This window comes from Lygodium microphyllum, chromosome 29, assembly GCF_053477565.2.
Source record: "Lygodium microphyllum isolate KBCC chromosome 29, Lygodium_microphyllum_v1.1.10, whole genome shotgun sequence".
NCBI classification, from domain to species: domain Eukaryota; kingdom Viridiplantae; phylum Streptophyta; class Polypodiopsida; order Schizaeales; family Lygodiaceae; genus Lygodium; species Lygodium microphyllum.
The window spans coordinates 73432546-73458674 of record NC_141163.1 but is presented as its reverse complement, the minus strand read 5'-3'; the positions used below and the strand labels follow the sequence as shown (position 1 = coordinate 73458674).

Genomic DNA, 26129 nt, shown 5'->3' with positions numbered 1-26129 from the left:
AGATCCTCTTTTCTTGGGAATTTGTTAGTTCATTTTTATGAATGTATAGATGGCTATTTCTTTGGGACAAATTGATGAACATGAGGTTATATGTGAATGATGGAACACCTAACGACATGTATCCACAAACCAAGAATTGCGGGACTATCCTCACTATTTGAGATAATGGAGGGATCACATTATATGAGCCTCTCTTGTCTCTCTTGGAGGTTTGTAGGAGCAATAATTGAAAAAACTTGTGATATGCTATATTAGGGTTCTAAATCTCTTCAATTTGAGGTTTTGGGGAAGAGGTAAGTAAGAAATATTGGACCTAAACATGGAAGGAATGCTAGAGGAAGTGGGAGAGGTGGATCCACAATATTTGCCCTCGGTAATCTTCAATCCAATGTGCTAAGGCGCCTTGGTCATCTTGCCAAAGTCCTGCGCATAGTTGGTGGATTGAGAATTTGGTGCAAGCAAGCTCTTATTTTGATAAAGCTGAGAGGATATTTTGATGGGACAACCCTCCACACTTGGGAAAGTTGGAAGAAAACATTGCCTTTAGCTAGGCTTAGAACATGGAAGAAACATTGAAGAGAGTGTGGAGGCTAATGTTGATGAAGCTCCCAACTTGGGATAAGCTAGTTGGTAAGGTCCCAATATCCTTGATATGCCATTAATGTGGTATGAAGGAAAAAAGCGTAGTACATTTGTCTTGGGAAAGTGTCGAACTATAGCTAGTTTACAACAAAGCCAAGAGATGGCTAGAGAAAGCCAATCTCTATAGCGCTATTAGTCTCAAGGTGGCCTTGTTTGGAGACTAAGGTAGGTTTGATGAATAAACCATGAAAGCAATCAATCTCATGAGGGCTACGATTATGACGTCCATAAGGTTGCATAGAAACAGCCTAGTTTTCAGCAAGAGAAGGTCTATTGAACCAATGGATTTCATCTCTAGTCTAAGGGATAATTTGGTAGTATTGTTCAACAAAATTAAAAGCTAAAGTGCAGGTGTACAAGTTAATGTATAAGAAGCTTGGTAAGACCTAAAGGTTTTGGCTTATGCAGGAGGCGTTTAGACTGACTAATACGAATACCGCACCACAAAAACAAGAATTAAGAGCATTCTGTTACTGTTCTTTTTATTATATTTTAATTGCAACAATTTCATGTTCTACCGAGGGGGAAAGGAACATTATATAAGCGAAGACGGTCAAAGCGAAAAGATCGAATGATCCCGAGCAGTTGTGTCTTCAGGGGCAGCGAGACCGTATCGTGGACGATCTCCCCTTCTCTCTGCCTTCCTCAACCCTAGTGTCTGCTTCACTCGCGGGCCGGCTCTTCAGTCCGCTCGTTTTCTCATTCCTTTTTGTTCCTCGTCCTGCTGTGTGCTGGTCCCTGATGGCCTCGCCTGTGGCCGTATCTTCGCCTGTTGCGATTTCTTCTACGGACGTGCTGGACTGGAAAAAGATGAATAAGCAAGAGCTTATCGATGCCCTTGCAAGCCGAGGGCTCGACACTAGTGGCATCAGACTTACCCTCATTAATCGTCTGCAAAGCTCCTGCAAGGCCGCTGCTGCTACTGCTGAGGCAGCTGTTCCGCAAGTGGACGGAGAGAAAACCGACTTTCAGGACGCCAAAGATAACCAAGGACAAGAGAACAATATAGATTCAAGCAGGACCGCAGATAAGGTTACAGATGATGAAAATGACTCTAAGGAAGGCTCAGATGATGCTGCAGTCAAGCAAAATGTTGCTAAGACTAAGGTTTCTGATTCACAGTCTGGAAATGTTGGTATCACTGGATCGGTTGGTCCTCTTACAGATCTAGAGAAAAAGCAAAAACGTGCAGAGCGTTTTGGAATGGAGCTTCAGGTTTCTGAAGAAGAGAAAAGGAGGCTTAGAGCTTCAAGGTATTCTTTGTGTACATTTGAATATATCTGCTTCATTGATGCGTGTAGGCAAGCATTCTATGCCAGGTTTTTTTGATTTGAAGGTGAGGCACATTAACTATAATCTCTTTGAAGAAGATCTCAGAGGTAAACTGTCTACACACTGTCAGTTAATAGCTGATGTAACTTAGAGAGCAGAGTGGTACTAACTGGCAGGGGATTTTAGTGGTCATCAACTATTGCATTGCAATGAATGACCTAGTATTCACTTTTGTTAAACGTAGGTCATAATGCTTTTGCACTTTTCATTTCCCGAGCTATAAGTGCCATATTTTAGTAATAAACCTCAGACAAATCATTTGTTATAAGCCAGCTTGCTAGTGATTGATCAGTATCTAACTGTGCCTGACACAAAGAGGCAGGAAAAAAAGAGAACTGTGCCTGACACAAAGAGGCAGGAAAAAAAGAGGATAGATTGCCACGTGTTGGAGGATCCATGTGAAGTGTTTGAAGCCTTATTTGAAATCTGGTTGCTGTCTAAGATGTAGAATTCAATGTAGAATTTCCTACATGGTTTTGGAGTTGCAACCTTTCAAACCTGTAGAGGTTTTCTGAACAGGCATTTCTCTGTTCAAAGAAAGCAAGCAGTATATCCTTAAAGTCCATTCTATGATTCATGCCTAGAGAAAGAAGCTCATTAGAATGGGGTAACTTGAAAGGTACTAGCAATCTTCTAATTTTGTGCTTCAGAACATAAACCTTGAATAGAAGAATATCTTTGTCTTCAAAGGTTTAGTGCTTACAAGCTATCCACAATGTACATTGACCTTCTTGACATTAGAATTATTATCTTTGTTTTGAGTTTTCAAGAAGATTATCAAGAATTGCCGTAATAATGATCAAATGAGGGGGCACTTAGTGATTTGAACAAGGGTCATCAATCAGTGGTGTATTTTTTAATGCTAATTTTTGTAATAAAGTGTGTCAATAACTAGGCTTGAATGTGGGAAAGTTCTAGTCTTTTATTGGGGAAGAGTTCTTTTTTTAAACTTGTAGGTCTTGTGACTTTGGGTTAGCTTTGCCTATGTACTTATGCTCTCTAGTATATACCCTTGCTTCAGCTGCCCTGTTGCTTATTTGCTGCTCGTGCTCAAGTTTATGAGTTTGCGTCTCATTTTAATTGGGTGCTTGTGTTTCCCACAAATTATTAAAGTACTTGGGTGCCAATTGATTGAGAAAGACTATAACTTGATGGTCTTTTGGCTTCAGTGGCAAAGTTAGCAATTGGTTCAACTAGTCTGTGGCAAAGTCATCAATTGGTTGTTGCTATATGGCAACTTGACTTCTTAGTCAAATCTCTCTAAAATTAATAACAAGTAGAGTTTATGTTGAAGGTTAATACTTTAGATACAATCTTGATTCCCTTCTAAAATGGAGAACAAGTAGAGTTCACGGTTAAGATGAATGCTTTCGATACAATCTTGACCTACATAATAGTTGGTGAGATGAATCCAATGGTCAAATGCAAGGGAAAATTGTTTTAATCACGAGTAAAATTTGTGTCAAAGCCCTTGTACTAGCTAGACATTAGTTGTGGTATTGTGAATCCTCCTTAGATGAATACAACTAAGGTGGGTATGACTAGGATAAATTTCCAAAAGCCTTGAGACTTAGCAATTGTGACATCAAGTTACACAAAGCCTTAAAAGTCGATCCATTAAAGTGAGTTACCTTAAGTATTATTGGCTATGCTGATAAGAGATGCAAGTGTTGAGTAAAGGGTAAAGAGGAGGTGTGGAGTACACCTCAGGAGTTGTGCCCACCATGCATAGGTGATCCTTGTGTAGTGGATGGAGGATAGGTAGGATGAGTGAAGAAAACTACATACCCTTAGATTAGAATTAATTAATTAATGCCTAATCTCTAATGTCAGCGTTGACATTAGTGGCCAATAAATTGATCAAGGTTAGAATTCGACACCGGGTATCCCCTAGCACTTGTCAGACATAAGTTATTACAACTCTACCTATGGCATCAATGATATTCTGGGGTCATGAGTTCTACATTGTGGTATGATCAAATCGCACCTCACGTGTGCAAGTCAAATTAGCACATTTGATTAACTTTTAATCAAATGCTAAGCAAAACCATAGAATTTCATGACCTCGTGCCATGGGTTTCCAACTCCCACATTGTGAAATATATAACTTGTATCTCACATGCCCAAGTCACATTTGCACATTTGATTAACTCTTTAATAAAATGCTAAGCAAAGCATCAAAATTTCACATCCTTTTAATAGTTGTTGTTTGGCATGGGTTGAGGATATTTATTGAAGTATTAATAGCCTCGATCTAAAGGCGTTGAGGGAGCTTTGTTGTGAATAGCATAGAGCATGCCATATTTATCTCAATCGAGTTTCTATGCTCTAGGACCATTTTGCAAATGAGAGTTGGTAGAGATGAGTTGGCGAGAAATGTCGTGCTTATGTTGAAACTCGGTGAACTTGTGGGAGATAAACTTACCACTGCAATCACTTCTTATACAACCTACATGATGACTTGCTTGGTTATGCATGAGGAGCACCCTTGATGAAAAGGAAGTAAACATGTATTTACCCTTTAGAAAATACACTTACATGTATTGAGAAAAATCATCCACTGTGAAATAGAAGTACATTGCGTCATCAAGGGTGGTGGTGGATGTTGGTCCACAAAGATTAACGTGAATTAATTGCGGGGACGTCTAAGATCGATGTTTGGTTTGTTGAGGGAATTAAGTGTCTGGTTGTACTCGAACACAAACATGTTTGCATGATCATGTTAATGCTATGGAGTTTGTTATGGCAGCAAACATACTTGATGATGATGAGCTTTATTCTTTTGAGGATGCATAACAGAGTGTGCATTGGATGGCATCAAGGCAAGCTGAATATGATTCTATCATGAAGAAATAAACATGGGATCTAGTTACATTGCTTGTTGGAAACAAAGCCATTGGTACTAAATAGGTGTATAAGCTGAAATAGAAAGTGGATGGATCCATTGATAAGTATAAGGGCAAGCTTGTGGCAAAAGGCTATGTGCTAAAGAAAGGCATTGATTATGAGGAGACATTTGCTTATATATCTCGTACGACCACTACCAGGTGCATGGTTGCATTGCTGCCCATTATGGTTGGATTGTGCATCAGCTTGACATTAAAACTGCATTTTTACATGGGAAACTTTAGAAAAATGTGTATATGGAGCAGCCCACAAGTTTTGCAATTGAGGATCTGAACACTTGGTATGCAAGTTGAAAAAGGCTTTGCATGGTTTGAAGCAAGCTCCGTGAGCTTGGTATGTTTTCTTACTCAAAGCTTAGTATGTCTTCTTACTCATCGAAGGGTTCATTAACAACACATCAAAGTCTACTCTTTACGTATGCAAAGAGAGGGGATCCTTGCTAGTCATTTGTTTTTATGTGGATGATCTTTTGCTCATAGGGATACATGTTTGGTCATTTGTCTTTATGCAGATGATCTCCTGCTCATAGAGACACATGTTGATCACATTTCGGCATTTAAGAAAAATTTGCAGTAAACCTTTGATATGTTAGATTTAGGGTCTTTGCACTACTATTTGGGCATTCAATTTATTCATGATACTAGAGGCATTGGATTGTCACAGTCCTAATATATTGGTAAACTCCTTTAGAGGTTTGACTTCTAGGAATGCAAGTGAGTAAGCAGACCGATGGAGACTAGACTTAAGTTGTCTTTGCATGATGATAGTGATATGTTTGACATTCATACATATGCTCCAATAGTTGGATGCTTGAGCTGTTGTCCATCTCTGTCTACACTATGCGAGAGCCTGTTAGTAAGCTTTGGCAATTGTAGATGTAGGTCTAGAATGCAAGGGAGGCGATTTCTTGGAGGACATGGCGAGAACTCTTCTTTCTCATTTAGCGCCCTGATTCAATACACTAACCAATCTTTCTAAGAAAAGGGAGGAAGAAGAAGAAGAAGAAGAAGAAGAGGTAGAAGGAGTAGGAGGATGAGAAGTCCCAACATGACAAAACCAAGGAGTCTACTTGCCACATCTATGGCAAGATAGGTCGTTGGAAGAAAGATTGCTTAGACAAGGACAAGAAGAACACCTTGAAGTAGAAGACTATAAAGGACTCAAGAGCGGTGGTTGCTCCTTCATCGACGACCTCAACTACGAGTACTTTTAGAGGGTAGCTCATGGTTAGTTGGTGCATGGGTTGCTAGAGATTGTGGTGAGCCACTCGCCATGTGTATCTTGCATTCATGGCAAGTAGCATAGAGATGCTATTCCTAGCAAAGCTTCATGACTTATGTGGACCCATGAGGATGGAGTCCCTTAAGGGGAGTTTGTATTTTATGCTGATCGTTGACGATTTTAGTAGTATGACACAGACATATTTCTTGGAAGTTTGAAGCATTCTCACATTTTAAGAATTGGTTGGCCTTTGAGGAGAACAAGTTTGGCAAGAAACTCAAGACCTTACGTTTCCACAAGGGAGAAAAGTTTGTCTCCTAAGAGCCAACTCATTTTTGTGCACACTGTTGCATTCACTGGGAGTTTCCCAACACAAATACCCATCAGGAGAATGGCATATTGGAGCTGAAGAATTGTAGTGTGATTGATTTGGTGTAGATGTTGGAGGCACTAGATGAGGTGTTCGAGATGACAATTATGGGCCTTCTCTATTAATTTTTAGATCATGAGATTTGGTGCACTCTAAGGGGCACTTTCATCTCCCAATAGCGGTATGTGTAGGAGCTCTTGGCCACGTTTGGGATGGAGGGTTGTAAGGCCATTTCTACTTCTATGGATCTGAATTGGAAGGTTACAACCCTTGTAGATTCTCCAATGGTGGGGGCTTTTTGCTTATGTAGTTGATTGGGTCCTTGATTGGCTTCTTAACACTTGGGTTGATTTGTGCTTTCCTATAGGTTTGTTACCCGCTTTCATGAGTAAACCCAAGGTAGTTCATTGGAAGGCTGCTATGAGGATTTTGTGGCTCTTGAGGGGGATCATTGGTCTCGGTATTCATTATTCAACAACAATTAGAGATTCGGCTTTGGTTCTTATAGGCTTGATAGATTTATATTGGACCGAAGATGTTGACCAATGGAGATGAATGACATGATATTTCTTTACTTTGGGTGTAGCTGTTATTGCATGGAATAGCAAGAAGCAGCTTGTAGGTGTTCTTTTTCCACAGAGGTGAAGTATAGAGCGGTGTCTTCTACCATGTGTGTTAGCATGGCTTCGGAGGTTACCAGGAGAGATTGGCTGCCCCCAAACCGGTCCTATGACACTCCATTGCGACAATGAGAGTTGCATTGCTTTGGTATAGAACCTTGTGTTTCATGCTAGGTTGAAGCACATTGAGATACAATACCATTTCATTTGAGAGAAGATCTTCGATGAGACTATTGATGTTGTTTACTGCAAGATAGAGGATAATTTGGTAGATTTGTTTATGAGGGCGCTTCCTCAGGTTTTTCTCCAACAACACTCTAGATCCTTGAGCCTTATGCTGTGTCCAAGATCTGAGAGGGGGTATTAGAGATTGGTCATTCCTTGGATTAGCATTCTTAGGCTATAGTTGGTGCAGTTAGTTCTCTTGGGTGGAGTTATGCATTTTTCCTTGTCAGTTTTGGGTGGCAATTCCAGCAGTCATTAGATGGATTCTCCATTTCTTGGGCAGGTCAGACATGACTCAGCAAGCATGCAATTATGCCACATGGCAGCCAAGATGATTAGCACTGATTATTTTAGTGTTTTATGATCAGTTGGCAGCATTTATGTTCAGGTTGGTTGGCAGGTCAGACATGACTCAGCAAGCATGCAATTATGCCACATGGCAGCCAAGATGATTAGCACTGATTATTTTAGTGTTTTATGATCAGTTGGCAGCATTTATGTTCAGCATTTACTGGCTGCCTGCATTATTTTATTGCTTTGTTTCATGCTATTTATGCCCACTAGGCTGCCTGCCATCCGTGCTTGTCTTTTCAAGTGTTGGAGAGAGAGATTGGCGTCAGGAGACACTTTGACAGCCCCTTGTATATCTGCCCTCTTCATTTCAGCATTCATTGACTGCAGATTTTTGCGCTCTTCTATCTTTTTTCTCTCCCCCTCTTCTCTTGTGTTCATTGTCTTTCAGTCTTGTCTATACGCTTCTGCATTCGCTGCACTCTTGAGAGAAACAGATGGTTCCACATTCAGTGAGGGCGCCCAGCTCTGCAGCAGATGTAGAAACTGTAAATGCAAAGGCAGCTGCAGTAAAAGCAGGGTACAAGCAGTCACATGCAACCTGGACGGGCAGAAAACAGGCTGATGTGGCAGGATTTGATGTCACCCAGGCTGGAAAGCAGTGCACAGCAGTTCATAACCGGAAAACTCAGACCTGTAGCAGAAAAACAGCATCAGAAACTAACACTTGTGATTGATACCATCTCAGAATAGGGGGCAGCAATGGAAGTGTGAGAAATTGCTGTAGTAAACTGCATAAACAGAAAAGAGGAAAGAGAGACACTACAAAGTGATGGAGATTTTAGTGAGCTGAGAGTGAATGCTATGGATAACACACACACACACACACACACACACACACAGTAGAAAGCAGTAGAGAGGAGAGTGAGCACGACACACTTGATGTTCAGTACAACGACTAGTGTACCACTTTTTAAGTTTTGATAATATATATAAAGTACAAGAAGTGTAAGGGTGCGTTCACACCCGAACACGGTAAAAGGCACGGCGAGCCTTTATACCCAACAACCTCCCACCTAAAGGCAACATGCCTGAAGGGAGAGAAAAGAATAAGCTAAGTCTATGTATGTACAAAGTTGAAATACACATATACTATCTAACCCCCACCTTTTGGCGGCACTGAGCAAACCACCAGGCTAGGAGACCTTTCGTGAGAAGGTCCCCAAGGTTATCATCTGTATGTATCTTGACAAGTTCAATGTCCTTGCCACTTGGTGTCAAGTACATCCATGATAAAGTGATACATCACCTGTATGTGCTTTGTCTTTGCGTGAAAGACAGGGTTCAATGCTAGCATGATAGCACTATGATTGTCACAGTGGAGGATAGGAACCTGTGTAATACCAAGCTCTCTCATAATACGTGAAAACCATAAACATGGTAAAAGGCACGGTGAGCCTTTATTCCCAACAATCTCCCACCTAAAGGCAACATACTTGAAGGAAGAGAAAAAATAAGCTAAGTCTATGTATGTACAAAGCTGAAATACACATATACTATCCAACCCCCATCTTTTGGCGGCAATGAGCAAACCACCAGGCTAGGAGACCCTTCATGAGAAGGTCTCCAGGGTTATCATATGCATGTATCTTGACAAGTTCAATGTCCTTGCCACTTGGTGTCAAGTACATCCCTGATAAAGTGATACTTCACTTGTATGTGCTTTGTCTTTGCGTGAAAGATAGGGAACCTCTGTAATACCAAGCTCTCTCACAATACGTGAAAGCCATATGCCACATATTTTGCCTTTGTAGTAGACAATGCAACACACTTTTGCAGCCTAGATATCCAAGAGATTGCTTTTCTTGTGAACATGAACACATATCTTGAAGTAGACTTCTTGCAATCAGTATGGCCAGCATAGTTTGCATTCGTGAAACCGACAATAGATGACTTCTGCTTACCAAAATAGATACACAAATCCTTTGTGCTCCTAAGGTATCTCATGATATCTTTCATTGATTCTCAATGCTTTTTGCCAGGATATTCCATGTATTTGCTAACCTCTCCCACAACAAATGTAGTGTCAGGACATGTAACCATAACATATATCAAGCTATCAATAGCTGAAGTATAGGGTATCTTGGCCATTTCAGCCTTTTCATCATTTGATGTAGGGTTGTTATCTGCACTAAGTTTCACATATGGAGGCAATGGTACACTAATGGCTTTTTCCCCCTCCATATTGAAACGTTGCAAAACTTTCGTGACATACTCCTGCTGTGACAAATAAAGAAGACCCTTTGATCTATCTTTGAGTATACGCATGCCAAGAATGTGATTTGCCTCACCATGATCGTTCATATTAGAGCTACTTTGTAAACTCTGCGTCAAGGAGTCCAAGGCATGATCATCCTTGCCTGCAATCAGCATGCCATCTACATACAAAACCAAGAGAATAAGGCTACCATCTGGTGCTTTCTTGGTGTATAAGAAGTGATCAACTTGAGAACGATGAAATCCTTGAGATTGCGTGAATGTATCAAATTTGTGATACCATTCTTGTGGTGCTTGGTTTAGCCCATACAAACTCTTGTTGAGTTTACAGACCATGTGCTCTTTTTCCTTTGCAACAAAACCTTCAGCTTGTTGTATATAGATCTCCTCATGCAGATCACCATGTAAGAAGGTGGTTTTTACATCCATTTGTATGAGTTTCATGTCTTTAGATGCAACCAAGCCCAAGATGGTCGCAAAGTAGTCATTTTGACTACAGGAGAAAAGATTTCATCAAAGTCTATTCCATGTTCTTGCTTGTACCCTTTAGCAACCAAGCGTGCCTTGTACTTTGGCAAAGAACCAGAAGTGACTTTCATTTTGTAAACCTATTTGTAAGGTAGCACTCTTTGTCATTTTGGCAAATGTACCAAATTTCAAGTGCCATTTTTCATGAGGGATTCCAGCTCTGAGAGCATTGCTTTGTTCCATTTCTTACTATCCTGTATGTTCATTGCAACTTGGAAGCATGACGGTTCACCACAATCTGTTAACATGATATAATTAGCCACATAGTTTACACTAGGAATAAATCTATCTGGCTATTTTGTACTTTGGTCGACTTGCGGATCCAGTGGTCAAGATCTGCATTAACAGCTTGCTGTTTTGCAGGTTCAGCATTCTGTACAGCTGGTTCAGGTTGTTCCAAAGGCACATGTTTTTACTGAATTTGTGGGACATCATGGGCAAGATGCTACCAATCATTTTCAGCATCATTCCTTGTATTTTCAGGGACATTTATAGCAGATATTTGTTGTTGTCTAACAAGCATTCTTTGCTGTCCTATTGGTACATCCTCTTGGAATACAACACTTCTAGTCTTCTCTGTTTTTTCGGGCTGTTTGTGCATGCGATCTTCGCGGAAGATGACATCATTGCCGGGTACTACTTTTTTTTTCTCGAAATCCCATAATCGATACTTCATCTCACCTTCATCACCATATCCTAGGAAAATACATTTGCAAGACTTTGGCTCTAGTTTGTTGCGTTCTTCCTTGCGAACGTGGACAAATGCCTCGTAGCCAAACACTCTCAAGTGAGCATACAAAGGTGGCTTGCCCGACCACTCTTCTTGAGGGACTGTCTCCCCCGAAGACTTGTTTGGTGACCGATTAATCAAGTGTACGGTTATCATAGCAACCTTTGCCCAAAATCCATGGGGTAAAGTAGCATGTGACAACATTGTAGAGACCTTGTCTTGAATGGTCATATTCATACGCTCTACAACATCATTTTGGGACGGATTATGAGGGACAGTAAGCTCCCTTTTAATCCCTTTGCTATCACAAAAGTCTTGAAAGGCTTTGGACACATATTTTCCACCATTGTCAGAGCGAATACATTTTAATGTCTTGTTGGTCTGATTTTCAAGAAGTGTCGGGAATTCTTTAAATTTATTCAAGGCCTCGTCTTTCCTACGAATTGGTTAAACCCAAACTTTGCGTGTGGCATCATCAACAAAGGTGATGAAATACTTCTTCCTTGTTAAAGATAATCCTGGCATTTGACATACATTTGAATGTACCAACTCTAAGGGTGAAGACTTTAGAGAGAAATTTTGTGTGTTACGTTTGAGTATGTTTACCATAAATACAATGGTTGCTCTGTTCAAAATCAGCATACCTCAAAGACGGTAAATAATCCAAATAATCCAAAGACGGTAAATAATCCAAATGATCGCGCTGTTCAAAATTAGATTGACTCATGTGTCCCGACCAGCTATGCCACAAAGAAACACTTGGTTGCTCAGTTATGGCGACTACATGGTCACGCACACTAGATATATGCAAAGGATACATGGTATCACTTTTGGACCCCTCGGCAACAATGCGAGAATCCTTACAGATTTTCCATTTGCTGTCCCCAAAGATGGTGTGATAGCCTTCATCATCTAGTTACCTTGTGCTTATCAAGCTCTTCTTGAGCTGAGGTACATGTCTGACATTATGCAAAACAAACACGGAGCCATGCTGAAATTCCAGATTCACATTGCCAATGCATGCAATTTCACATGCATAGTTATTCCCCAAGTGGACAACACTGTGCACACCACCATTGTAGTTAGAGAACCACTCATGATGTGGTGTGACATGGAAGGACGCACTTGGATCAAGTATCCAAGTGTGCATATCATCCTTAGAATCTACAATCAATGCTTGTGTACTCAAAGAAGAAGCAAGAAGTATATCACCATCACTATCATTATCATGAGTGACTACATTAACCTCTTCTATCTTCACATTGCTCTTCTTTGCAGGCTGGTTGTCCTTGTTCTCAGCCTTGTTGGCTTCAGTGTTTTTGTTTTTGCCTTTCTCTTTCTTCAATTGAAAGCAATCCTGTTTGTAGTGCCCTTTTTTGCCACAATGATGACACTCCACATTTTTTCCACAAGATTTGTTGTGTGCTCTATTTTTAGAACTGCTCTTGTGGTGAAAATTGCCTCTAGTATGTAATGCATTAGAAGACTTGTTTGCTGAGTTATTTTGCCTATTGTGTTCTTCTATCAGCAAAGAACTCTCCACATTAGAGTATAACAATTGAGCATTCGAATTACTCAAAGCTGTCCTGAAAGTATCCCAACTTTTAGGCAAAGTGCATAACAAGAAAGTAGCCTTGAACTCTTCACCAATATGGAAATCCAAAGCAATCAGCTGACTGAAAATTGAGTTAAACTCATTCAAATGTACAGACATGGCTGTATCTTCTTTCATGCGAAAGTCCATTAGTTTTTTCGGCCAATAAACCTTGTTGGCTGCACTTTTTTGAGCATACAATTCTTCAAACCTTTGCCACATTGCATATGCTAAATTCAGCTTCTCAGTGTTAAAGAGCAAGTTGTTTGACACAGAGCTCAATGGAGCGAGCAAGCTCCTCCAAGTCATCCCACTCGTCTTGTTCCATGTCTGCCGGTTTGATTCCCTCTATTTTGATGGGCTTTACATGTTTCTTCTGCACCAAGACATTGTAGCATTGTTTTTGCCAATTTGCAAAATTATGTGCACCCTCAAAGCTTCTTACAAAAGATAATTGATGTCTCTGTTTCCAAACATAATTTGCAGTCCCAAATTGACTAACCAGTAGTCACCAAAGGCAAGCCCAAATGTGACACAAGTAACCACAGTACACAAAAGTACCAAGCAACAATGAAAATCCTGGGATTGCAGAACTTTCAGATCTGCAAATAGATTTTCAGAATTAAAAGGTGTCTATTGCTACACTCCTCAAGCAATTATTGACACATTCAGAGACCAAGCCACCGATTACATATGAATTCCCCAAAATTTCATTGCAATTTCTGCTCCAAAGGCATTCCCGGGCACAAATTTGACAATTTTGATCAAAAGGCCCAAAATTTTAGAGGGTAATCCGTTCAAATTGCATCAACACACATACCCAAGTGCATATACTAGGCAATTCTTGCACAAATTGATGAAATTATGCAAAATCCCAAATTTTCTTGGGTTCGATGTGCACAAATTTCAGTGAAATAATTTTTTTTTTCACTAAAATGTGAAGCCCCAAAGATTCCCGCGCAAATGTGCACCGATTATGCAATTTTTGGGCCAGACTGTCTAGTTCTGCATTAAAGTTCCCAAATCCGGGAAAAGCCCCAAATTTTCAGGTTAAGCTTGCACATTGTGCATGTGTGTGAACACCCAGTTTTGGGAGGAGAACAAATTTGAAATATTAAAAAAAAAAGACAGTTTTGACTACCGAATTCGTGAGACTGATGGCCCATCTGGTCATGGGTGACCTGTCGAATAGGTCGCAGCTTGTCCCGTCGGAGCGCGCGTCACAGCTTGTCTCGTCCGCCGCTTGGTCTTGGTCACGTTTAGGTCCCTTGTGACCCCCTTCAACCTGTCGCTTACAACAGGCATTGACAAAGCTGCCGCTTGTTGGTCCCCTGATGGCATGCACACTGCTGGTGTGATTGCCTTTGTCAAGTAGTTGAATGTTGACTCAGACCTGCACCTGCTGAGCGCTAACTACTGATGCCGACACCTCTCACTTGAGGTTGCCTGAATAGCCTGTCCAACTTTGAGAAGTTTGCACTCCTTGAGCTCTAATACCAGCTTGATGGAGTTTTTATTGAGCTGAGAGTGAATGCTACGGATAACACAAGAGACAGAGTAGAGAGCAGCAGAGAGGAGAGTGAGCACGACACACTTGATGTTTGGTACAAAGACTAGCATACCACTTTTTAGGTTTTGATAATATATATAAAGTACAAGAAGTGTAAAGGTGTGTTCAGTGCATTCACACTTGAACACGGAAAAAGGCACGATGAGCCTTTATTCCCAACACAAAGAACAAGAGAACTCAAGAAGAATATGCTTGGGAAAAGGAATCCATGGGCCAAGGCACTGTTAGCAGTCATGTTTGTCATGCCTTGTCATCTCCTGCGTGTGAGCCTCAGTCTGAGTCAGACGAGGACTTTAGGAGCTCTGACTTGTCTATCACTTGTTTTGACGGAGGAGGTAGCTCATTCTAGAGCACTCAGTTTATTGCATTTCAGTGCATTTTCTCCTCCAGTCGGGATTTTATGTGCATTTCCCGGGGCAGTTTCTGCATTCTTCAGCCTGCCTCACCTGCCGGACATTGTCCACCCTTTCCGGGATTTTTCTGAGCATTCCTGGCATTTTTACCAGCGTTAAATGCTGGTTGGATCAGCATTAAATGCTGGTCGGACATATTTATGGCCTCAAATTTCAGGTCGGCCAGTTTTTGGGTTTTTTGGCTATTTATAGCCATTTCCCACTTGGCAGTCAGTTGTATTATCATCTTCCCTCCTTCTTTGGCAGGTATACACTCCGACTCCATCATCTTCCTCTGTCTTCGGTGCTGTCGTCATCATCAGCCTGATCTGGTGCCCTCACTGACGCTTCGGGCTGCGTGCAGGAACTGATCAGTCCATTTCAGTGTATTCAGCATTCATTTCAGTCAGTGCAGATTTTCTTCCTTCATTTTTTGCTTTCTCTCTCTCTCCCTCTGTGTTCGTGTTTCTTCTTCCGTTGCGCACTCTCACATGGTATCAGAGCCTGACTGAGAGCATGGAGGACCTAACCTTGTGGAGACATACCTCACCCCTCTTCTGCTGCTGTCGCTTCATCTCCAACTGCCCAGGCGGCCCCTCCAGGTGGCCATTCTTCTTGCGTTTGCTGCAGACGACTACTCCCGAGGCTGCCATGTCATCAAACGACTCCTCCTGCTTGCGTTTTCCATCAGGCGGCCCCTCTTTCAGCTGGGCGACACATCATCAGGCTACGTTTTGCAGATCTGGTGGTCGTTTCCACTCCTGGTGGCTCATCTCCTGCTGGCGACCCACTCCCAGGCTGCGTTTTGGTGCTGGCGGCTTCTTTTCTGGTGATCTTCATAAGATATCCTTGCGTTTTGCAGCTCCAGGTGTTTGTAGGCTATCACAGCCTGTGTTTTGGTGGTTGGTGACCAGACTGCTGGTCCTACTTCAGCTTCGGCATAGTTTTCTTTGGTGTTTGGTGTTTTGCAGATTGGAAGATGTCTTCTCATCAGTTTACAGGCTTTGATGACTCAGATGACGAGCTTTTGTCTCAACACTCATCTGAACGGAGGCGTGATTTCTATCACGAGGACCGTCGTTCGGAGTCTATTCCTCTTTCCAGTCCCCCTTCTATTCATGTATCTCGGCGATCCCCTTCTAGTGGGCCGACGATGCAGCCTTTGGTACCCCCTGTACAGGTACCTGTACTTCCTCAGCTGCCCAAAGAGGACCGGTTGGATGGCTCCAACTTTTCTCTATGGTCTTGCAAGGTGGAGTGTGTCTTGGACTCCTTCGATCTTTGGGAGCTTGTTTCTGTTCCTATTCCCCGGCCTAAGGTGGATCCCGCAGATGGGACATCTATGGATCGTGCAGCCTTATGGGATCGGCTTAATTCTAGAGCCAGATCTTTCCTCTTTCTGAGTTTGTAGGATTCTGTCCTTGTTCATGTTCACATGTTGAAGACTGCAGCAGATGCGTGGAGAAAGCTCGCGTCTCTCTATCAACAGAAGACGTTTGCCCACCGGATATCTCTTGAAAAGAAGTTGCGGATGCTCGCTATTGATGATAGTCCTTCCATGAAGGACCACATCAACAGATTACAGGATATGAGGGATGAGCTTGCATCCCTCGGTCGGACGATATCTTCTAAAGACATGGCTATGATTCTTTTGACTCAGCTGCCATCGCCTCGGTTTGATGTCTTCTACACCAGCCTTCTTACATCGAGGACCCGTGAGAAGCTTCTATGGGAGGAGCTATCCCCGCTTGTCTTGGAGCATGATGAGCGACTCAGAGAGGTCAGTGCTAGTGGATCCGACTCCACTAAAGCCTTTTTTGCAGGTTCGGGAGGATAGAAGAAGAAGACAAAGAAGTCAAAGGCTAAGAAGAAGGACAGTTCTTCAGGCTCTGACTCAGATTCAAAGAGACCGAAGTGCCCACACTGTGGGAAAGGGACACATCCCGAGGAGAAATGTTGGAAGAAGTACCCTTACCTTCGTCTGGGAGCGAAGGGTGGATCTACATCGGAGCCTTCTACTTCTACACCCGCTGTTACCTATGAGTCAGTGTTCCTTCATATCCATGCTTTGGAGGAGGATTCTTCTTCCGTGGCTGCAGTGTCTTTTGCACAGCCTTGGTTAGTGGACAGTGGCGCTTCGAGTCATATGACTCCCCGAGGTGATTTGTTACAGGATCTCCGTCCATCAGAGGGTTCAGTCACTGTTGGTGACATTTTATCGGTGCCTATTAGTGGTGTTGGCACATTGCCTTTGTTTACCGACCGACCTTCGAGCTCCTTTTCACAGGCCCTACATGTTCCGGATTTGGGCCTTTCCCTCCTCTCAGTTTATGGCCTTACAAGGCTTGGCACACGAGTGATCTTCACCGAGCATGCCGTTGTTATTGAGGATTCTCTTACAGGAGCTGTCTTATCTACAGGTTGGCAGGAGAGCGGGCTTTACAAGCTCCATTCCCCTTCTTTGATGCAGGGTCCTTCGAGGCATTCTATTGCTACACCCGTTCCCGCTTGTGCCCCTTCTATTCCACAGGTTCCTTCCCATCCCCCACCCTCTCCTCCGGTGGTTCCCTCATACCCCCCATCCCTTTCAGAGGGGGACAATCTCGGTGATGAGGCTGTGGATTCCCTGGCCCCTAGTGTTATAGAGGGGGATTTCCAGGATCGTGAGGAGCTCCTTCAGCAGCAGTCTACATCGACGGACTTCATCGACCTTGGCATTCCTCTTGCCACCCCAGGATCCGTTTCTCCCTTGGCCTTCCGCCACATCGAGGATCTGAGAGGGGGTGTTAGCAGTCATGTTTGTCATGCCTTGTCATCTCCCGCGTGTGAGCCTCAGTCTGAGTCAGACGAGGACTTTAGGAGCTCTAACTTGTCTATCACTTGTTTTGACGGAGGAGGTAGCTCATTCTAGAGCACTTAGTTTATTGCATTTCAGTGCATTTTCTCCTCCAGTCGGGATTTTATGTGCAGTTCCCGGGGCAGTTTCTGCATTCTTCAGCCTGCCTCACCTGCCAGACATTGTCCACCCTTTCCGGGATTTTTCTGAGCATTCTTGGCATTTTTACCAGCATTAAATGCTGGTCGGACATATTTATGGCCTCAAATTTCAGGTCGGCCAGTTTTTGGGTTTTTTGGCTATTTATAGCCATTTCCCACTTGGCAGTCAGTTGTATTATCATCTTCCCTCCTTCTTTGGCAGGTGCACACTCCGACTCCGTCATCTTCCTCCGTCTTCGGTGCTGCCGTCATCATCAGCCTGATCTGGTGCCCTCATTGACGCTTCGGGCTGCGTGCAGGGACTGATCAGTCCATTTCAGTGTATTCAGCATTCATTTCAGTCAGTGCAGATTTTCTTCCTTCATTTTCTGCTTTCTCTCTCTCTCCCTCTGTGTTCGTGTTTCTTCTTCCGTTGCGCACTCTCACAGGCACAAGATGACACAAAGCTCCAACTTCAAGTGTTAGTGGGCATTGTCTCCCTCCATCCACCGGGATGCATTGAGGTGAATGAGATGACTAATTGTGGAGGAGGGAACCTGCCTATAAATATGCATAAGTAATACCAATGGGGGTGACCAGTTGGGCTGTCCAAATTGGGTTGCCCCAAACACGAGAAATGTCCACTAGTAGACACATACTCACCCACGAGATACACAATTTGCTAATAGGTGCAATATTCAATGACATGCACAGAACCACTGCTCGCTCATAGGATCACAATGGTATGAGAGTGTCAACTTGCTCTTTGTTGCAAGATTTAACAACATGCACAGATACTACTAGTGAGGGTGAACATGGGAGGCACGTGTTGCAGGTGATGGGATATGATGATAAGTTCTTGTTTGGTACTCGTGCTTTTGGCGTAAGTTCCTAAGATGTGTTGTTGCGATTGGGGTGTGGAGAGTTGCCACTCCTTGACCATGGCAGACCATTGTGGAGTGTCCAGGGGCTTTGCATGCACATGTAATCATAAAAAAACTTAATCTATTATTTTTGATGGTTTGTGAAAAGAAGATGCCAAGGACAGAGAACATGTTAAGGGGAGAGACCATGATATATATATATATATATATATATATATATAGAGAGAGAGAGAGAGAGAGAGAGAGAGAGAGAGAGAGAGAGAGCCCTCCGTTTGTGGTCGGCTGCTCTGCGTCAGCGTGGAAGCCTGTTGCAGCCGCGTTGAAGCCTCACTGTCCTGTTGCTGCAGCCGGGTGGTTCCCGGATTTTGCAGGTCTGCGGGACTTGCACGGAGAGAGAAAGAGAGAGAGTGAGGGAGCGAGCGAAAGCGAGAAGACAGCAGTATGGTTGGCCTGGATATGGATTTTCTCGACCGGACGGTGGCAGCCCTTGGCCCTGATTCCGATACAGAGGAGCCGGAGGATATGGTGCCATGCACGGAGGAGCCGCCTCCGGGTTCTGAACTGCCGCCTGCAGGCAAACGCTCCAAGCATACTTCAGACGAGCCAATGGGTCCTCAGGACCGTTCCTATGCGCAGGTTGCCTCTGAACCTGTGGATTCGCAGGAAATTGACTGGGAGCATTTGCTGGACTTTGCCAATACTCTGCTTGGCGATTATGTCCAGCATAATAATGAAACTTTCTTTGCTGCGGCTGCGGATGATGTGCTGGAAGCCACAGTGGACCCAAAATCAGTCTTGCGGTCCTTCTCGGTGTTTTATGACCGTGCAGTTATACTTTTTTTCACCGGTAGGATCCCAGTGCTCTCACATATTCGCCAATGGATGCACCATTTATTGCAAGTTGAGTGTGTTGAGGAGATCTTCCTTGGACCTCGCGGCTTTTATGAGGTGCTGTTGAAATCGGAATCGCATCGAGCTGAGCTCCTGTCTAAGTTGCCACTATTCTTTGATCGCCGCTTGGTCCATGTGGTACCATGGCGCCCTATGGCTGACTTCCAGCGTCTGCTTCAACGAGAATGCCCGGTGTGGGTGGAAGTGGAAAATTGTCCAGCGGTATATTGGCCATTGTTGAAGGACGCGATGGCGGTTGTGGGCACAGTGCTGGTTCCCCCAAGCCTCAGGGCCATGAACCGAAACCGTTTATGCATGTTATGGGATACGGCCAGGAAAAGGCCTGCGTGGCTTCGCCTCAATTGTTCTGGCATGCATCCTTTGCATTTTCGCCTGAAATGGGGCAATTTTGTCGGACACTGCTTTTCATGTGGTAAATTAGGGCATTTTGTGGCCGAATGCTCGGAATGGCAACCGTCTTCTGAGGAGGCGCAGGTTGTGCAGCCCAAGGATGACATGGTGCTTGATGCCCCGATACAGGAGACCCTTCAGCCACCTACTGTCATGGATAAAGGCAAACAACAGGTCCGGGGTTTGGATTCTCCTAGCACTGACTGGATTGAGGCACGACAAAAAAAAGGTAAAAAGTTGGACGCAGGCCTGGTAGATCTTGGGCCTAATGCTTCCCCGGATTCCGTGCGCATGTACACGCGCAGGAAAGACATGGTCACCTCACTGTAGGCTGCGCGTACTATGGCCCCGTCCGCCCCCCGTAATCCGTCTTCAAGGAAAGTCTATTTAGAGGGCCCCAAGGGCCCACCTGCTAAGCTGGCGTTTGATGCAAAAGGTAATGTGATTACACCTTGGGATAGGCGTTATCCCCACCCTACCCCCAAGGCAGTGGATTTCCCTTCTACCTCTAAAGCAGGTCGCCCGAATTCGTTTGCTATATGAAGATTGCCACGTGGAATGTGCGAGGCATTTGCTCTCGCCATAAGCAACATACCATGTGGTCTGTCTTGCATGAGAACCAGTGGGATATATTGTGTGCAGTGGAGCACAAAAGTCACGGTGAGGCAGGAAAAGTTGTGGATTGTCATGGATTCCGTCTGTTTTATGCAGGGACACATGCTAAGCACTATTCGAGCGTGCTGATGATTGTCCATGAGAAATACCAGCCTGTTCTTGTTAAAAATGATGTGCAGGGCCGCTTTCTGGTAATCGAAGTCTTATTTGAAGGAGAGATTTTATGGTTGCTGGGACTCTATGCTTCGAATGATCCCGCATCCCGACGGGATCTATGGTCGACTTTGCAGGGCTCCATGGCACTTGGCCGCAGGGGGTTTTTGATGGGAGATTTCAATATGTGTGTTGACTCTTCTCAGTCCACCTCAGGGCATTCGGTAATGGATACGCCAGAAAGCCGGGTGTGGAACTCCTTTGCTTTGCACGTACTTAAGCAAGATCTTTGGTCGTGGCTTCACCCTTCTGTTTCAGGTTTTACTTTTCATTCCGCACAATATGCAACCACTTGGTCGCGGTTGGACAGAATGTATATCATGCAGGGGGATGATTTTCTTCCCGAGATGCTGGAGATGAAGGTCTTACAGCAATATGCGTTGTCGGATCATTTCCCTCTCCAGCTTGAGATGCGGGCACAATCTATTGCACCTTTTATGGAGTTGCTGGATAAGCTCCCTTTACGCTTCAACTCCTCTTATTTGAAGCATCCAATTTTTCAGGGTTATATACAGCAATTGATTGAGAGGTTCTTATTGGACTTTGCCTCTGAGGGTTTGGCTTCGTTTGCACGCCTGCTCTCTAATGTGCAGCGGGTTGCTCGGCAGTATGGGATTCATAATGCCTCTCTTTGTCGTCGACATCGACATGTAGCAGAGGACTTATTAGCCTTGGTCCGTTCCTTGCTACTGGACTCCCCAGATGATGATTTTCTGCTGTCACTGGAGCGGCGTTTGGCCCATCTTATTCAAGTATTTAGCTTGAAATCTTATCAGCAGGCCAAGCTGCATAACTTGATTGACACATTGCAAGATAGTGTCTGCCAGTCTCATAAGTTCTTTCGCGCCTTGCATGCTTCTCTAGCTCGCGAAAATATGGCTCAACTCCAGGATTCGGAAGGTCGCATGGTCACTGATCCGCAGACCATTATCAATATGTGCAGAAATTATTTTATGGATCTTTTTGGTTCTTCTTCCTTGCCGTCTAGCCAGGTTACGCATGCCCGCTCGGTCTTCTATCATCTGGTCCACCAGCAGGTTCCATTTGATATGCAAGCCACTTTGGAGGCGGATATTTGCGAAGAGGAGGTTATGGATGTTTTGTTGCACCTGCCTAAGGATAAAAGTCATGGTTGGGATGGTCTCACTAATGAATTTTTTGAGCACTCGGCCACGCAGTTGGTAAAGCCATTGGTGGTCATGTTTCAGCAGGTTTGGGAAACAGGGGTCATGCCTTCTTCATGGAAAGAAGGCCTTATCAAACTGATTCCCAAGGTCCCTTCGCCGTCAAAGCTGCAACACTGGAGACCAATTTCGTTGATGGGCGCAATGTATAAAATCTTTTCCAAAGTGCTGGCAAATCGGCTTCACAAGCACCTTCCAGCTATTGTGCACCCTCTCCAATATGGTTTCATTAAGGGCCGCAACATTTTGCATAATATCTTAAATGTGCAAATGGCTATTGACTATGCGCGGCACTCCAATCAGCAAGTGGTCTTGATTCAATTGGACCTGGAAAAGGCGTTTGACTGTGTGGACTGGTCTTTCCTTGCAGATCTTATGTCTGCTATGGGCTTTGGTATCCGGATGTCCCGATTGATCTACACCATTAGTACTGAGGCTTCTTCAAGAGTTATGCTTAATGGTGGGGTTACAGAGCCATTTGTCCTTGCACGCTCGGTCAGACAGGGTTGCCCTTTGAGTCCTCTCTTCTTTGCCTTGGCGACTCACCCGGTCCTTTCAATGTTATCCTCCATGGCGGCTTCTGCCCAGCTGGCAGGGTTATCTCTTCCTTTGGGGCAGCACTTCATTAGCCAATCTTTGGCTGATGACTCCTTTATGATTTTGCAGGCGGACAGGGATAACATTCGCAAGGCATTAGATGTTTGGACGCTCTTTGGTCAAGCCTCTGGTCTTCGCATCAATGCCTTTAAGTCAGCCATTCTCAGTTGCACGGAGCCTGATTTACAGTCATTAGGCTGGCAGGGCCAGGTGGTTTTCCGTGGCTCCATTGTCAGGCATCTTGGATACCCATTGGGGGTGGATGTACGGCCAAAGGACCTGCTGGAGTGGATTTCACAAAAACTGGCCGCGAAGTTTATGTATTGGAAGTCGCAAGCCTGGCCGTTCCATGTCCGCCTCAAAGTGGCTCAGACAATTATGCTACCAATGCTGACGTATTTCCTGCCATTACTGCCATGGACGCCCACTACTTTGAAGGCTCTCACTCATCCCATTCGTTTCATGCTATGGAAGAAAGATTCACTGCAGGCAGGCATTTCCTATATTTCATGGTTACATGCATGTACCCCTAAGCGCATGGGTGGTGGAGCTATCTTGGATGCAGAAACTCACATGCTGGCTCTTCGTTGGTCTCTTTTTCGTGCCATGTGTGTGGATCATCACCCGTGGACCATCATAGCCTGTTATTTTCTTGAGGACAGTGGGCTCCGCCAGGGTAACACACGGCTTCGGGCCTCATGGTGGCATGTCCTTAATGTTGACTCTCGATTTTCCAGTCCCTCTTCCTCTTTGTTACTGCACTTGGTCGGCTCTTGGAAAGTGGTGCTCCAAAAGGCCCGTTGGCATCCTGTAGGGGACTGCTTGCAGACTAATTCTTTTCAGCTGGAATTGTTGGCAGTATCCAGATTACTTTCATGGGAAGATAAACATCAGCTTAGACCAAGATTTAACTGCATGGCCCGTTTGAGTGTGACTTCGATTGCGGATGCTACCCTTGCTACTCGCAATGTCCTCGCATCGTTTCGGACTACCAGGAGACTTTTCAGGATCCCGTGCGGATACCGTGATTTATGGGGGAAGCTTTCGTCGGAACTTCAGGGTAGGTAACCCTTTCCTGCCCTGGCTATGGATTGCCCTTGGCAGGACTGGGACCTTGCAGGCCGGTTGAGTCTGGAAAAGGCCTCTACTAATCAGGTGTATCATCTTCTCATTAAAGATCACGAATGGCTGGGTGTGAAAGCTAATACTGTTTGGGGCCTGCGGAAATCACTGTCATGGTGGCAGGCAACGCTGATGGAGGGATGGCAGAATAAGGCACCTTTCAAATGTAAGGTCTTTCTGTGGTGGGTAATGATTGGTGGTCTTCCTCTTGCCTCGGCCCTTTCCAAGCGTCGAATCTCGAATGGCAATTGTTTCTTCTGCACCACTTCGGCGGAATCGGCCCGACATCGTTTTCTTTCTTGCCCGCTCGCCAAGAATATCTGGTCACTCTTGTCGCAAATCTGGCGCGCAGTGGTGGGGTCCTCACTGACTCCTTTCGATTGGGTTTTTGTGCGCCCAAAGAATCCCACACCGCCACCGTTACATATGAAGATCTTATTTCACTTTTTCAGATACTGGGGATGCTGGCACATTTGGACCACCCGAAATGCTTTTCTCTTTTATTCGGCCTCTAATGTACCGCGACATATTGCAAGGCTTAAAGGGCTCTTGCATTGGCAGCTAGATCTCATCAGGCACTCTGACTTGCTCCCTCGGGAGGATTTGCATTCCTGGCATTTGGCAATTGCCTCTAGGTCCTTGCCATGATTGGTGTAACCTTTTTAGTATACTAGTCCGGGGATTTCCCACACGTTGGCCTACGGCCCTCGTGTCTCTTGTACTCGTGTAATCATGTAATCTTGTACTTTTTTCGTAATTAATACAATTACCTTTTACGGAAAAAAAAAAAGAGGTGGTCACAGATCGATAAACTAAATTGATAAATTAGTATACTTTTCTGTCAAGTTATAGATAGTGTACATATTACACTTACTGACGTACAAGATGGATGCTTTATCTGTGTATTTGATTTATTGTGTAAGATGTTGCCTGTATCTGCTTAAAGACTCTGCTTGACTTATATCTGCGCCAACACAAGTTTAGTGAAACTAAGATACTTCCAGATTGCCAGCAGCAGATGCAATGGCAATTGTATGATGATTTTACTTGTGTTCTAATTGGCAACTTCCTTGTGTGCCTTATATATATTTGCAGGTTTGGTGGCACACCAGGTAAGACCAAGACAACTTCAGATGAACCAGAGACTGAGAAGAGAAAGCAGCGTGCTGCAAGGTGATTCTGGTTCTGTTTGTTGTTTACATGAAATTGTGTATTAGTGACGATAACTTTGAGATGGAATGTGAGGTCTGTAATTTTCTCCAGGTTTGGCATAGTTGATGATGAATCTAGGAAGAGAGCTCGACAAGAGCGTTTTGGACCTGCTTCAAAGCAAAATGGTTCTGTTGAAAGTGACAAACGAAAAGCAAGAGCAGCACGGTTTGTTAGATTCTTTCTTCTCTTGTTTATGAGCAGTTGTTAGATTGTTGAGTTTGCTAATGGGCTGCTTTCTTTCTGTCCAGCAGGTTTGGTGCAGCCACTGAGAGCAGGGATGCAAATACTGACAAGAAAGCTGATACAAATGATGGGCCTTCTGCCTGAAGTTGGATGTAGACAGTGGGGTTTTTGTAGTGGGTTCAGGAGTGGGTTGTATTCACAGTAGCATGCATTTGATTTAAGTTGCAGAATGTGTATTCTGTGTGCTGCTTCTGTGCATCACCTGTGTGTGGGACTTGTCTTTCCTGTGTTTTCCTATGTGCATGCATGCTGAAGCATGTTGTGTTTTGGATTTCTCAGGGTAAAGAAGTTTCCCTTGGCTTGCATGTGTGGTCAGCTGTCTGGATCCCATAATGTCAGTGACTCTGGTCTAGTAGGCAGCAGTCTACACTAGGCTGAAGCTAGAATGCTAAAGCTGTTTCATGTCTAAGGAAAGCTTTTATTTTAAGTTTAGGTTAGTATCGGTAAATTCTAGACAACCACTACTTAGAACTGACTTGGCTTGAATGGTATGGATTTTTTGTTGTCATTCAGTGACCTTGCTGTGTGATTGTCTGATCTGATCTGTACCTTGAGCTGATGGCTGAATTTGTATGGTCAGTATGCACGAAATTTAAGGTTGTAAAAGTTAGCATGCATTTCTATGTTTGCATGGGGACTGGGATGCGTAGTGTCATTCGTGATTCTTATACACAATGTAAGTATCATCGTGCTTTATAAAAGCAGTGGATTTTTTCTATATGGTCTATTGATAACTGATTCCTTGAGAATGTTGGATCAATTTCAAAATATTACTCTTTTGTGTTCATACAGTGTATTCATGTCCTTGTTCTGGAGGGTTTAATAAAGCTATTGCTTCCTGGTAAAGCAGCTTAGTCGAAGGTGAATAAGCAACTATAATTTTTACTTTTCGTAAAACTTCATTCCATGTGAAAGTTTTTTGTTCGTTGATTCCTTAATTGAGAACTTTTGGCCTAGTTTGTTCACAATCTTGGTTCTGAAGGCTTTAAACCTCTGTATTACTTCCTGTCAAAGGAGCTTAGTTTTTTTTTTGGCATAATGCGTGCTGAATGGCTATATATTTTATTATACTGGACTTTCAC

The 26129-nt window shown here is 43.8% G+C and overlaps 1 protein-coding gene across 2 annotated transcripts; it reads left to right on the top strand.

Moving 5' to 3' along the window:
• Positions 1-1194: 1194 nt before the first annotated feature.
• Positions 1195-25832, top strand: LOC148010793 (uncharacterized). 2 transcript variants are annotated; one of them, XM_087671281.1, is made up of 4 exons: positions 1195-1895; positions 24688-24765; positions 24856-24969; positions 25053-25832. In XM_087671281.1, the coding sequence occupies exons 1-4, from the start codon at positions 1384-1386 to the stop codon at positions 25129-25131; spliced, it is 783 nt and encodes a 260-aa protein (XP_087527407.1). In that variant the 5' UTR covers positions 1195-1383; the 3' UTR covers positions 25132-25832. The 2 variants fall into 2 exon arrangements, with proteins under 2 accessions (XP_087527407.1, XP_087527408.1); XM_087671282.1 differs by having other exon boundaries at positions 1197-1895; positions 25056-25832.
• The last annotated feature ends 297 nt before the right edge of the window (positions 25833-26129 follow it).

Coding starts and splice junctions, on each gene's coding strand:
- LOC148010793 (XM_087671281.1), top strand. CDS start 1,384: ATGGCCTCGCCTGTGGCCGTATCTTCGCCTGTTGCGATTTCTTCTACG. Junction 1,896..24,687: donor AGGAGGCTTAGAGCTTCAAG/GTATTCTTTGTG, acceptor ATATATTTGCAG/GTTTGGTGGCACACCAGGTA. Junction 24,766..24,855: donor AGAAAGCAGCGTGCTGCAAG/GTGATTCTGGTT, acceptor AATTTTCTCCAG/GTTTGGCATAGTTGATGATG.